Source organism: Cyanistes caeruleus, chromosome 21 (genome assembly GCF_971803275.1).
Source record: "Cyanistes caeruleus chromosome 21, bCyaCae1.hap1.1, whole genome shotgun sequence".
Taxonomy (NCBI): domain Eukaryota; kingdom Metazoa; phylum Chordata; class Aves; order Passeriformes; family Paridae; genus Cyanistes; species Cyanistes caeruleus.
This window is the reverse complement of record NC_141721.1, coordinates 8,026,136-8,040,841: the sequence shown is the minus strand read 5'-3', so window position 1 is coordinate 8,040,841 and position 14,706 is coordinate 8,026,136. Positions and strand designations below refer to the sequence as shown.

General features: G+C 39.3%; 1 protein-coding gene across 9 annotated transcripts in view; it reads right to left on the bottom strand.

The window, feature by feature from the left end:
- Positions 1-14,706, bottom strand: part of USP32 (ubiquitin specific peptidase 32) — a 62,217-nt gene that overhangs the window by 28,285 nt on the left and 19,226 nt on the right. For all 9 annotated transcript variants that reach the window (XM_086858960.1, XM_086858957.1, XM_086858956.1 and 6 more), the window contains exons 2-5: positions 14,268-14,395; positions 10,574-10,679; positions 9,918-10,036; positions 6,863-7,022 (exon numbers count right to left, since the gene is read on the bottom strand). In XM_086858960.1, coding sequence (XP_086715086.1) covers positions 6,863-7,022; positions 9,918-10,036; positions 10,574-10,679; positions 14,268-14,395 — 513 coding nt within the window. The remainder of the gene's footprint in view (positions 1-6,862; positions 7,023-9,917; positions 10,037-10,573; positions 10,680-14,267; positions 14,396-14,706) is intronic.

Sequence of the window (14,706 nt, the reverse complement as noted above, 5' to 3'; positions counted from 1 at the left end):
GCTTGTTTGATGTTATGATTGATACTAGAGAATTATTTACAATCCCAGTAAACTCTGGGGAGTGGTTACACAAACCTACAATGCAGAGGAACTTAAAAAGCAATTTAAAAAGGGGAAGAAACCCCAAACCCAAGAAATAAAAGAAGGTGCTAAGCAAGTGTGGATAAAAATAGCCAAAGGAAGAGCTTGTGTTTTCCTTCAAAGCATTCTATACAAATGTTCTCTTTATGCTTTATCCTTGAAATTAAATATATATACATGTAAAAAACAAGATTAAATTTCTGCCCAACAATACTTTTAACCTTTTTACATATGCAAGTGTGTCACAACACTGCTTTAGGTCAGTGCCAATTAATTGGTTCTCAAATAGATCCATAATGACAAAGCTGTCTATATTAAGAACCACTACGTGTGATCTCATTCCCAGATGGTTCTGAGCCTTTAAATCCATGCCAGTTTTCTAATAGGTTTAACTTGAGCTATTTGGCCTGGTTTAGTCCACAGAAACAATAATAATCCTATAAGGCTTAAGAACAGAAGGGCTCCACCTAAAATGTTGTGTCAAATTGAAATTTTATTGATTCCTTTCCTCGTTTCTGTCATTAGTGGCAGTAATTTACTTAAAATAGTAACTTAGGTAACCTGCAATGAGCATGAAGTAGTTGTAACTACCCAGCAGGAGCATCATATGATGCACCAAAACTTACACAACTCCTTACCCTCAGCAGCAGGAGAATGGAAAAATCTGAATAAAATATCTGGAGCTGGAGGAGTGGAAGGGGTTTGCATTTTCCTGTAAGGTGTTTTTAGACAGCCCAGCTAGAGAAGTGACATCAATGACAAATGTCCCTTTCCTGTGTGCCTTCAGAGCAGTCACACAGGTGACAACCCCAGCCCTGCCTCCCCAGTTCCTCAGGGCATCATTCCCACCTCCTGTGCATTCACACAGGGAGAGAAGAGCTGATCCAGAAGGAAAAATCATTTCCTCCTTCCCAGATGGATCTATCCCCTGATCTGTTTTACCATCCCCTGGCTCTTGGCTGGGGTGTAATCACAAAGTTCTTTGGGTTGGAAGGGATCTTTAAAGGTCACCCCATCCTCCTCCATCCAACCTGGCCTGGAACATTTCCAGGGATGAGGAATCCAGCACCTCATCACAAAAACTTTCTCCCTCACATCTACTCTTAGTTCAAACCCATTAGCCCCTAACCTATCACCACTACTGAAAGTCTGTCTCCAATACATGAGGAAGCAGCAATCCAAATTTATAAAGGAATATTATCCTACTGGAAATCAAGAAAGAGGAATAGAGGAGTTATGTCTTTAGGAGATCAGCATGCAGAAATATCACAGATATGAGGAGAATGAATCCCAGGGCTCTTCCCCTTCCCAAACAATGGGAGAGGGGAGGTTGTGCTGCCATTTACAGGAATTCCACTTCCACGTTACTGCTCTCATTAACAAACACAAAAGCATTATTTATGTTCTCTTGTGCATGACCATGTAAATCACTTTGCTTCCTTTTAATCCACCTCTGTAAGTAGGAAGAATAACAAATGTGTGAGCTACACTTCATTCTTCAAGTGATACAACACAGAATATTCAAAAGCCAGCAGGAAGCTCAAATTGTCCTCACTGAAGAGTAAATCTGCAGAAACCTTATTATGCAGGTGCAATATTTATCTTCAATTATATTTAATTAAGAACTGAAAAATGTTATATTTTGCCAGAAAACCTCTCTCAAATACCTACAGTAGAAGTTAGTTGTATTCTGATTTTTTTTTTTATTGTACTTCACAGATTTTTCTACAGTGGTAACTCCATTTTTTTATTCTTTCATCTCAGAAAAGAAAGGTTATCAGAAAGCATCTTGTCTTTGTTTCTGTTCACTGAGGTTGAGCTGACATCATGGTCACTCAGGGAATTTTCAAATAATCACCTTTAAAAGAACAGCTGATAAGTGTTAGCACAAGTGTTACATTTTTATTCTAGCCCCAGTGTGCTGACTTTCTGCACAAGAGCCACTTTACTTTTTTTACTTTAGAAAGTAAAACCAAGTAGTAAATAACATTCTTAGCACTGATTAGCCTTACACAAATCAGGTTAACCACCAGTAAAAATGTGACAAAAGAATGTTTCTCATTCACAGTTATAACAAATTATAGCCCAGTGCACCAGTTCCAGTGAATAAAAGGGAGCAGGATTTATTTATTGGATTGCAGCACACGGGAAGTTTAACTGCAGCTGAGCAGCAGCTGTTGCGTAATTTGATTTCTCCAGAGTGATTTTTTGCACATAATCTTGTAAATCAGTCTCAGGATATGCAGTGCACCATCTATTCCTCCACAAGTGCAAACTAAAAGAAATCTCTGGCTATTTATGATTATACACATAATCGTATTTGTTACTGAAGGTAAATGAAGCATGGGAAAGGCACAGTACACTTAATACCCAAACATACCAATGTGCATGACAAAACACCATATTCTACAGAGCTTTTGTACACATAAAAGATTTTATCTTTTCAGAATATAGGCTTTTTTCCTTAATGTCTTTTCAAATCACATCAAAGTTTAAAGTAGGCTTTCATTCAGATTACTTAAAAAGATGTATTTTATATACACAATACAGACCAAAACCCCAGGACACACAGGCCAAGTAAATATTCATTTTGGTAATTCAATACATGATATGATTATTTGAGGTCACATGGACAAGATGCACCTGAGAAATTTAAGCAGTTTACTACCACATGCTGATTTATGTCTCACTCATCACTTGCCCATTAGAAATATAAAAAACTTCCAGATCTGTAACACCATGAATGTTTTTTTTTGGTTCCATTCTCTAAGAATTAGACCAATATAATCAGAGGTATGATAATAAGTACAACTGAAGTAGAATCTTCTTCTTGTAAAGGAAGAACAAATAAAGATTTTCAATCAAAATATCACCTAAAACTGTAAAACTACTAAAAATGAGTTAATTTAGAATGTTGATCAACAGACAGGTGCGTGGCAGTGATAAGCACAAAACCCCCACATTACACTTCAATGCTATTCCCACAAAATGCCCCTCTACAATATTCCATAGATACCAAGCCATGAATTATCTTCTGCCTTTGAAAACAAATATAAAACCATGTTTTCATTTCAACTACTGCTTATCACAATTCTTTATACAACCAGAATTCACCAAGTATTCCAACAGCTGACAAAACTTCAATATTTACCCACCTATGGGTACAATCCTCTCTGGCTCACAGCAGCAGAAACATACCATATTCCCAACATTTTACCAGGACTTGGATTGTTTCCCTGTTCACCATGACGTGCTCCAGGCAGACCCCAGGCCCTGCTGGCAGGGAGGGCTCTTCATGGCCAGGCAGGAGCCCAAATACTGGTTCTCACTAAAAACTCTCCTTTGTGGCTTTCAAATTAACCCCCAGAAGACTCTGGCACTGAGAGCTGCTTTGCAGGACATAAAATAGCCTGGAACTAAGAGGATAACAAGTGGCAAAATACAGATTAAGTGACACCGAGGCTTTTACTTATTGGCCTGGGCTGCTGTCAGACTTTCATCTTTGTGCTTTTCCTGATTAAAAACAAACACACAGGGAAGGGAATATTAAAACCTCAGCCAAGAGAGGTTTTGTGTGTGTCAGATGTGACCATCCAGGTGTTCATCCAGTGGAATATGGATTATCAGTGCCTCAAGGTGGGAACAGGGAGGTGTCAGCAGCACAGCTCCTCTCACAGCACAAGTGTTCATTCACACTTGGGAAAGGCAGCACAGGATGAAATGAGCCCTTAAAAGCAGCTTTCATAAAGCCAAAATCTTCAGGATTGTCTTCTAGAGGCTTCCACAACATCCCTGTACCCAGAGTGGGTGCCCCAGCTGCAGAACATGTATTTAACACCCAGCCTTTTAATGCCAGCAAAGTGAAGGGATCCCCTCACTGCACTTTCCTTTCAGCCTCCCATCTTCATCCTCCCACAGAGTTGACAATCTGACACAAGTTGTTCCTTCCACAACGCTCAGCTTCGATTTTGTGCTGCTTCAAAACCTGACTCTTCCATTCTGACCACCCTGCCTGGTTATCCAGGGCTCCTCTCATTTCTGGCACTCAATGAGTGATAAATGTACATTCTAAAATAGAATTATTTGTCCTGATTGCAGTCATAACTGCACCTCAGTGGGTGAGAGCTGTCAGAAAGAACAGGATGAATTCTTCTGACAACAGAGGAGTCTCTTCCATTCAAAGGGGAATTTGGATGTTATTTAATCAGAACTCAGTGACACAAGAACTGGGTGACAAAGAAGTACGAATTAAACATTCTGTCAGCTCAAAACCAGCAACCTGATGAACAGAATTATTTTCCCCATGGAAAGGGCTGAAAACCTGAGTATCTAAGCCCATTACACAACACTGAGTCACACCAAAATGACACATGAAAAAGGCAACCAGCACCTATGTTGCAGCAGAAAAAACATTTCCAGCTTAAATGAAGGAAATCAGTGAGGCATCCCTTGAGTCAGTGTGACAGAAATGTGGGATTTACAGATTGTTCAATGTGATGGCTTCAAAATATATATATATATATATATATATAAAATAAATTTAAATGCATATGATCATACTACAGACATGAGAAAATCCAAACTACTGCTACTGGTCATTCCTCAGGTGTAAGACAAATTCATACACCTGAAACTGTATTTTAGGAACATAGGCTAGATATTTTGGCAGCTTTCAAATAAAATTATTCATATTTCTGATTAAAGTGAAACGGAACAAAATTTGATTAAAAGCAGCAAGTGTGTGCAACTTCCTGTAACTTTAAAATTTCATTTCTAATTATGTGTTGAGAAATGTAATTAAAGTCATCTGCACACCAAAACAAATGTTACTTACAAATGAAAAATTAGTATTCCTTTGTTTCCCTGATAGCCTGGCTCATTAAGCAAATTTAAATGGAGTCACTGATGCTTTGCAGTGAAATGGGGGCTGTTTCTAAATCAAAGGGAATAAGTTTCCCTGTTTTTATCAGTGCCATTTTTTATGGCTCTGACATATTGTCCAAGAAGTTGGATGGGAAGCAGAGCTGTGAGGTAAGGCTGGGGAGGGGTCTGAGGCTGTGCCAGGACACCCAGCAGGGCTGAGAAATTCCTGATTGCACCAGGAGTGGCACAGATTTCACTTGCATTTCACAACAGAAGAAAGTGGCAACCTTTCTCTCTTTCTCTGTATTATGGTGTTTGTCTCAGTTTACCAAACATTATCTCAATTCCTGGTCCTCCCAAAGGCAAGCATTCTCCCAGGAAAAATATTAAGAACAAGCCTTCAACAGCTCTCAGTATTTTACACATTCAGCTGTATTTAAAATACTTCTGTGCTGAATTTCTTACTCTTTGGAGTGACCTGATTAGGCTGAAATTACTTCCAAATGCTAGTTTTTAATCTGCTGGATGAGGTGCCTACACTGTTGTAAATCACAAGGGAATTTAGTAAAATTTAATTTTATCTAGAGGTCCAAACATAATTGTCACATGAATCTTCCAATTCTGTGGACAATCACATCACCTATATGTATTTCTGGAATTCACTGAGAAGCTCAATCCCAGCTCTGACATGATGGTACCATCGACAGGGATATCATAACTAGAAGTGAGAAAACAATAAATATGAAATAAAATCTATTAAAACAGTAGCTGTTAAATTTAAATGTTTTTTTTATAATTCCAAACCTCAGTTTCAGTATAAATAAACTTTCTGTGAAAAGTCCAGTAAAAACTGTTCTGGAAGTCTCAGTTTTGAAGTATAAAAAAGAGCAGATCTCAGTTTGATACAGGTCAAGGTCTTTCCCAGAGTTGAACTCCAAAACACTCAGAGGGTTGGGGTATTTTTCACATTCCTCTTTCTCTACCTTGTCTATGAGACCTCAGAATGTATTCAGTGGTTTTCTGTAACCTCAATGTCTCCTGCAGCCTTTCACATAATGCAAATAAATTACCTGTTCATAAACCCCTGACTTCATTATGCATTCTCATTTCATATGGTCAGAAAAGAGTTTGAATGCCCATCTTTAAAACCAAGAAGATAAAAAGGCCATGTTGATTTAGTCAAGTAACTCACCCTTTTTGAGGATTAAATGCCACAGTGTCACCAGTGAGGAAAATCCACGAGAGCACATAAAACACAACCACACTGCTCAAATCCCTGACACCTCCACAACCAACTCCCTTCTCCCAGGGATCCTCAGGGATGGAATAGATGCTTGCATTACACTGCTACATCAAGTGTCATTTATCAGCCTTTTGTTTTTAGATTTAATTTAAAACCCAGCTGTTCCTTCTTTTACTTTAACATAGACATAAGGAAGCACTTCTTCTCTGGAGGCAATTCCTGAGGATGTTTCTCTTTAGTTAATTCTACCACATGCCAGGAATATTATTTATTTTACTGGAGAAGCAAACTAAGAGGTAACACTTATTTTTGAAACAAATATTATTTTCTCAACTCTCTCAGTAGTTTTGCAACCCACTATAAAGACCAAAAATAAACTCAGTATTACCAGCCAGATACTTCAGAAGATATTTTTTTTTAGCTTGCTCGGTAGCAAACTTCTACAGAACTGTTGTAGCCTCAGCATTATTATCTCTTAAAAATAACAACCCAGTGTCCTTGTACACAACATTTTACATCACAGCACAGAAAGCAGAAAACAAATGAGCTCAGAGAAGGAATTTCTCTCACTGAACCGAACGTGGCGGAGCAGGGAGTTTCAACAAACAACGATTCTGCCTGAGAACTCTGGCAGGTTTTTTCAAGATGTGCAGGACAAGAAGCACCTTTACTCACAGTGTGTGACTCCAGCCAGGGTCTGGTAGAAGGTTGGGGTGTCACTGTCATCAGTGAGGGTCACGTACACCCCTCCTGAGAGCAGCCACCGCGAGAAGGTGAAAGCGTCTTTGTTGTGCAGCAGCCAAACCCTGAACTTCTCATAGTTCACTTTCTCACCCTGCAAGAAAAAACAGAAAATGGGAGCTGTTTTTCTCACTGCCAGTAAACAGGAACCATCCAGCTGTATGAACAAAAAATTGGGACAATCTCCTAGAAAAATAAGTGCTAATGTAATTTTTCTGCTTGGAGCCATGCCTGGTTTTCCCTTTCCTTTTGAAACGGCAATGGGAGGGAAATTAACTTTCAGTTCTCTCTGCATTTCAGCCACCTACTCAATGTGGCCTTTGGAAACTCATTTACCCTGAACCTCAGGTGAAAGGGATGAAAAGAAAAATGGTTACTTGCAATTCAAAACAGCAGAGGTTATTTTGATTAATTTAAATGTATTATTATAGATACCAGCTCTGCTGCACCAAAAAACAGGTGCTATAAAATCATAAACATTCTGTTCTATCTGTGCAGGTATACAAACAACACAGAAAAAATCAGGTTTGGGAATAACTAATGCTGTGATTAATTACTGCAGGAACATGTGGAGATGCTTTTGCCTCTGCTGACCAAAACCTACACATAAATGTGAACATGACATTCCCAGGATCGCCTCACTCCATGTCTCCTGGAGCTTCCTGTTCAGGAATACATAAAAACTAAACATTCACAGAATTTCAGTGCTGTTTAAACCATTTATTTGAATTCTTGCCAAGCTGTGGCCATGAAATCATAGGGATCAGCAGACTAATTTCTACAGGACCTACAAAACTACCTCAAATAAAAGCAAACCCATTATCAGTAGACAAACTCATTATATGGAGATTCTCATCTCCAGGGGAAATAAACAGGGGTCTGCAAAGTGGAAGAGGTTTCAAGTCATTGATTATTTAAACTCCCCTCATATCACAGACCATTAAACTTCATTGAATTACATCTCTACAGAATCCAACAATTTGCATTTGGCCATGGACTATCTGCAACTGCCAACTGCAGAAAATTGAAAATTCACTATATTCCCTTTGCCAGGCTGCTCCAATGGTTCATCACCAGCACTGCTGAAACATTTGCTTCCTATTCCCATTGCAGGGGATTGTTTCAGTTCCAGATATTCATTCTTCTTATGCCTCTTTCTCTAGACTAAAGAGTTTTATATTTTCATCCAACAAATCCCAGAATGGTTTGGGCTGGAAGGGACCTTAAAGCCCATCCAGTGCCACCCCTGCCATGGCAGGGACACCTTCCCCTGTCCCAGGCTGCTCCAAGACCTGTCCAGCCTGGCCTTGGGCACTGCCAGGGATCCAGGGGCAGCCACAGCTGCTCTGTGCCAGGGCGTGCCCACCCTCACTTTGATTTCTTATTCTTTCATTTCTCCAATACTTTGGATCAAGAGAAAAGAGCATTTTCTCACCCTTGTTCCACCCTTTCCCTCTACTGTTTGTGCTGCTCTTTATAAAGGCAGCAAGAACTGATCATTAAAACTCCAATTTTCCCTGGAAGGACAATGAAGAGGGACAAAAAAAATTTGCACAGGAGGAAGAAAGCATCTGAAGCAAGCAACGATTACAGCTGAACTATGATGGAACTTGAGCAATGCAGTTATCACTGATTTTTTTTCCCTGTATTTCAGAAACAAAAGGGAAACTAAGATATATTCTAAAGCTTCTACTTCCAGCTGAGTACATGCAATAATTCTGATGAACAGAAGTACCTATAAACATCATCCTTGAAATCAAACCCATCCTCCATAAGGCAGACAGGAAGGCCCACAGCAGGAACATTAAACTTTCTCACTCTCCAGCAATGACCGAGGATGATTAAGAGCCCAGTAAATCCTGCTGAGTGGGTTATTACACTATTTTCATTTTAAAAGAAAAATCAATATGCAGCATTTTCTTGAACAGGAAAATGCTCTGAAGCCCAGATTGATACTCATCTTCCTGCAAGGCTTCATAAAGTATTTCTGGATTTCTTGGACAGCATGCAATTAACTTGCAGGGTGCAATTCATCACACCACACTGATGGGAAATTATAAATAGGAAATGGCACCATGGGTCAGCTCCAAAGCTGGACTGCAGTGGACTCAGGATTTATGATGCCAGCCAGGACTCAGGAATGCAATCACTGCCTCCAAAGCCAACAGGACACCAGGACCAGATCAGAGTCTGGCTCAGGCAATGCCCACAACCAGAGTTATCTCCAACACAGAACGACAAAATCTAAAGTAATTAAGTAACCTGATAGCCACAAATAAAGCCTCCAGACAATCTGGTCAATCATTTTGCCAGAGGAGGGTACAATGATGTCTCATTTTGCTGGTCTTAGTCCTCTGACAACAAACCAAGCAAAAAACCCTGAAAATTCATCAGGATCCCTGGAGTCAAAGAATCATCTATGAATATAGCAAAGCACCAATGCCCTGGTTTAGAGAAGGACTTCAGCAAGCTCCATAAAGATTACATCTCTCAAACAACCTAAAGCATAATTAAATGTTGTAGCTCCTGGCAGGAATAATGGTACAAAAGCAATAATATAAAACTATTATTTTGAAGTAACCACTGCTGTCAGGCATTTTTAAATCCAGGGAGCAGATTTTCTTTCTTCTCAGCTCTGTGTTCTAGATTTCTTCCCTGATTGCAATAAAATGTTCACACTAATGACTAAGTTCCCACCAGCAGTATTAGTATTTAAATTTACCTGCTGGCATGATTACCAGTGGGAAATGATCTCTTTCCAAGCAGCACAGTGAATACAGGAGCACAGAGAATGCCTGCATTTATACACCAAACACTGTTCCCATCGATAGAAATTACATGCAATACCACAACACAAAAAACCATGAGCTTTTACCCCGTTTAAACAAGGTCAGTTTGTTCCCATAAGTGCATGAGTATGAAAAAGAAGCTACTTAATGTAATCTTGACTTTTTGGTAAATGCAACAGGAGGAAAGGTGAGTGACATACCTCAGAGAAGCATTTCTTGAGTGACTCTGGGACTTTCCCATCAACCACATGCAGCATCTTCTCCATCTCTTCACGGACAACATAACTCCCAGATTCATTAGAGAAGAGGCTGAAAATATCTGAGGAAATAGAAAGATGTGTAAACATCTATGGCAGTGACATTTTTTCAAATTTAAAGTTCATAACTGGCTGAGAGTTCACTGAGTTCACTGTGGCACAGTGGCTGTGCAACAACTAAAAGATTAAAAATTTGGGTTGATCCAAGTTCAATATAGGTCCACAAGGTTTAAGTCAAGATCTTTTTCTTTTACCATTGTAATCAAAAGGAAAATGAGTATTATCAAGTCAGATTAACAGAGAAGTCAAAACAACAGTACTCAGTGGGCAGATGCTTTTTTTTGGACAAATATCAATGCCATCCTCCTTCCTCTGCCCACACACAGAGACCATCAGGCTTTCTGTAGGAACCCAACACTGACATTCATGATGACTTGGCAAATATTTCATTTTGATGAATATAGAAAACAAAGATGCATTTTGTTTCAAAAAAGACAGCTAAAAATGCTTAAAAAAGTTCTGTCTTCACTGTGAAACCGTCACATTTTACACTCACAATCTGCTGTCTTGTTGTTACTGTTTTAAGTTACATCACTTACATTTTGTTTTCTCCTCCTCTCTGCCTCTTGTGAGTAGAACTAATCCAACTATCAAGTTATTGAAGTGCAGCCCTTTGGATATTCCTCCAAATGAACAGTAGATAACCTGGAAGAATAAAATAGAGAAGTCAACCAAAAATAGAGAAGTTAACCAGAACCAGGGCAAAGAGATGTCAGAAGTAAAAACAGCAGCTTATACTGAGGCTCCATCTTACATGAGTTTTAGGCTCCTCGCCTCACATTCAGCTCAACACACTCGAATTATTAATTGTGTTACCTTTTTGTAGCTCTTTTGGTACCTATAAGCAGCCTTTACTTGGTGAAACACAGGTACAAGTCATGAACAGCAATATATAAACTCCAGGTTAGAACCCTCCAGTGAAGACACTTCTCACTTGCTCGTGGGGTTGTTTCCCCAAATTTCTTTAATAGGGCTGAAATTTCCTCCAAGCTGGGTTCTGATAATCCCAAAGGAATCAAGGGGATGCAGCAGGCAAGACTAGGCTGGCAGCAGAGAGGGGAACACCAGAGCCCTGTGAGTCACTGCACCATCATGGGGTGGTTTCAACTACAAGTCAAAATTAAGCCAGGACTGGGAGTGCCCAAACAAAACCAGTCCTGGGCCTGGCAAGATTAAACCTGGCCAAGCCACACAGTGCTGTGGTGGCAGGATGAGGGAACACCTAACACAGAGTGGCTACACCAGATTTCCTGCTGCTCCTGCAGCCTGGCTGCACACACCTCAACAGCGCTGTGTGACCTGCAGAAATCCTCTCCTTGTCTGTCTGTCCATCCATCCACCCATCCCTCCATCCAAAATCTGTCTGCAGGCATGGGAATGTCAATCAATGTACAGCAAGATCTAATTCTCCACAAAACATCCTGAACCTCACCTCCATCCCACTCTGAGACACAGCATTACCCAAATACTTTAATTTCCTCAGGGGGATCAGATCAGCCTCTTCTGTTACTAAACTTTAATCCATTTAAAAATGCTTGAAGGGCTGAATTATTAAAACTGAATTTGTGCTTTATTTGGACACAACAATTGTAGAGACTTTGAGGCAGAGATTTGAATTCCACACTTTTTATGTCTAATCCTTCTGTCTTCACCAGATGCCTTCAAGGCTACGCTGCCCATGTGAGCAATTTACCTTCATATTACACTGGAATTGTTACTTTTTTTAAATATGCAGCTCAACTATCCACTCACTTCTGCTGAACTTTGTACATCTCAGCTGCAAGACCAGATGAGCACCAAATATTACACTTATACATTATTTCAACACAACACAAGGATTGCTCATGAGATAAACAGAGGAAAGGAATTCTATGGATAATGTCCAATGTATCAGTATTTAATATATGTAATTACAATCACGGGCAGCTGGCATTGCTTGGAGTTTAGCTGCTTAATCACTCCTTGGGAAGAGTTTATAAAGACTGAAGAGTAATGTGACAATTTCTAAGGAAGGAACTCCACATTTTTTCACATTGGTGTGGCATTTGGAAAACTTCTAATAACATGTACCATCAAAATGTGATGCAATTTTGTGTTTTCCAAAATGATTTAATGCTGTTGCAGCTTTACTTAAAACAGCCACACCCAGGCAGAATCACAGCAATTTGCATTTCAAAATGTAAAATTTACTATCATTATAGCAAATATAATAGTACTTTTAAAAAATAAAATTTAAGCCAGACACATTCTGTTTCATGGGCAACTGAAGAGTATAACAAGATTTAAAAATCAAAGCTGTGCTCATTCTTCCCACCACCTGAGCAGCTTTCCTGCAGTATACAGACACATCTCTACATTTCCTTTTATTAATATCTTCAAATCCATTCTCCCAGGAGATCCTCCCAGAACATTACTGTCCTGAACATTTAAAAAATGTGCAAGACAATCACCCAAATTTTTGGAGCAAAGTTCCACTGGTTTCAGTTCTCTGCTTTATGTATCATTTAAAACTCCTGTGTTTTTAACTGAACAAATTCCTGAAGGTCTCTCACTCCTCAGATATGAAAAGTCATTATTCACAACATGCAGCGTACACAGCCCAGCAACCTGAGGCTCCAAATGATCTGTTTTAGCGACTGAAAGGCTGAAAATTCAGAGTTTTCAGCTGCCTAATGACTTTGCCTGCCTCTGCCCATCCTGAAGCCAGGAATTACAAAGCATCCCTTGACTCAAATCCCAATTTTGGCCCAATTTACAGTTGTCAAGCTCTCAGATTTGATACTGCACTGCCTGAGTATGAATGCTACAAGTACATCATAATTTGTACTCAAATTTTGAGATGAGTTCTGATGAGAAGCCATCAAAAATCAATTAGGAGTCTTCCAGTAATTTTATTTCACCACCTGGAAACCAAAAACTGCTCTGTAACCGTCATGAGTGTTAAAAGAGATAATCATCACCAAAATTGTGTCTTTAAGGACAGATTTTTTTAAAAAATAAAATAAAAACCAGCCAGCAGACGTTTCAAACCCCAAAATCTCTATTTGTGACTAAATCTAATCCTTAATACTATCCTTAAAATAACTTGTACTTTTATATCCCTTTTAACACAGAACATAAAATTATCAATATTTTATACTATTTCAAACCAATCATACATTGTGAAAGATACACTTTTTGTTTAATCACCAGGGTTACCAATGCTCAAAGCATCCAGAAAACACCCAAAAATTCATACTGAAGACAGAATTTAAGCTCTGGGCAAATCAGACCCCTCCTTTTCCACTGCAAATTTTCCTGCTAAGCCTTAAACACCCACATGAAAAGCCAACTGTTTACAGAGGTAAAGTAGTATCATCCTCTTTGCCAACACTTAGGAGAAACAGGGGGGAAAAAAAGAATGAGGAAAGATTTAGCTCAGGAAAAGGAACTCTGCCAGAGCGTAAAACCTTCAGCAATGCAACACTTCAGCACTCACATTATCTAAATAAAACTGGGAGACTTGCACCCTGCCTCTGAGGTCAACAGCTCTGAGGATGCCAAAAATAGAAGCTGTGACTAGAAATGACATGGAGCAAGAGATCATTTGAAAGGTCTGCCTCATCTTTGTCTCACTACCAATAATATTTTGATATTTTCTCTCTCAAGAAAGGGGCAACTCTATAAAAGAAAAGAACTTTGTAAACATGCATGTGTGTGGGATGGTATTACTATTTTTTTTAGATGTATACATATGGATATATGTTTATATCCATGTAGTAAATTTTGATTCTGGGTATTTTTCAGCTCATTTATACATTGATTATGAACAAATTTATTTTTAAGAGCTTGTAAAGATTCATCTTCAGAAAACAAAGTAACAGCCAATGGAATCTCAAAGAAACCAACAGCAAGTGCATCTCTGGAGTAAATAAAATCTGTTATTATGGTCTTGTTACAAATTCCCAATCTTTTAACTGCCCAAATTTACATGTGGATACTTGGGTTTACTTCAAAGTCATCTACCAGGTATGAATAGGGTTGGGAGTAGCTCTGAGCCCAGCATATCCCTGACCAGCCACGATCCAAGTCTGGAAAACCATTTTCAGGCAGAGAATGTGCATTGTGATGTTGCATTAAAAAACGGGAAGCAATTCAATCAACCCCATAAACATTTGTGTGAGCACAGCAGCATCCAGCTGCCCCTGATCCACTGCTTTTGGCTTCCCAGGAAAACAGCAATTCACAGCTCACCTCGGCAACTTTGGGAGGGACCCCATCACCCAGAACTTCCCTGATGAAGCACTGCTGAGTCATGTAATAGGAGAGGCCACAAGTTCTCTTGAAAGCATCTTTGAGCCTCTTCAGTTCTATGTCTGTAACTGAGAACAGAGGAAAGAAAAAACACATTTGGTCAATAAAGACATTACAGACAGGTAATAGCTTAAGGAATCTCAAAATCCTCTGCTCCTTAGGTTTACCTTTACAATAAGAAGACACGAAGAAATTAAATGCATGATTTCCCCTAAAGAGTGGGAAAACGTGACTGGGGAAAATGAGATCTAATCATCTCATCTTGCTTGAAAAGAGAGAAGGGAAGCAGACCCGTGGTTACCATCAATGTGAACAACAGCTCACTGCCTAAGTTTTCTAACTACAATAGTGGATTGTAATTTGTTCTAAATTCAGCACC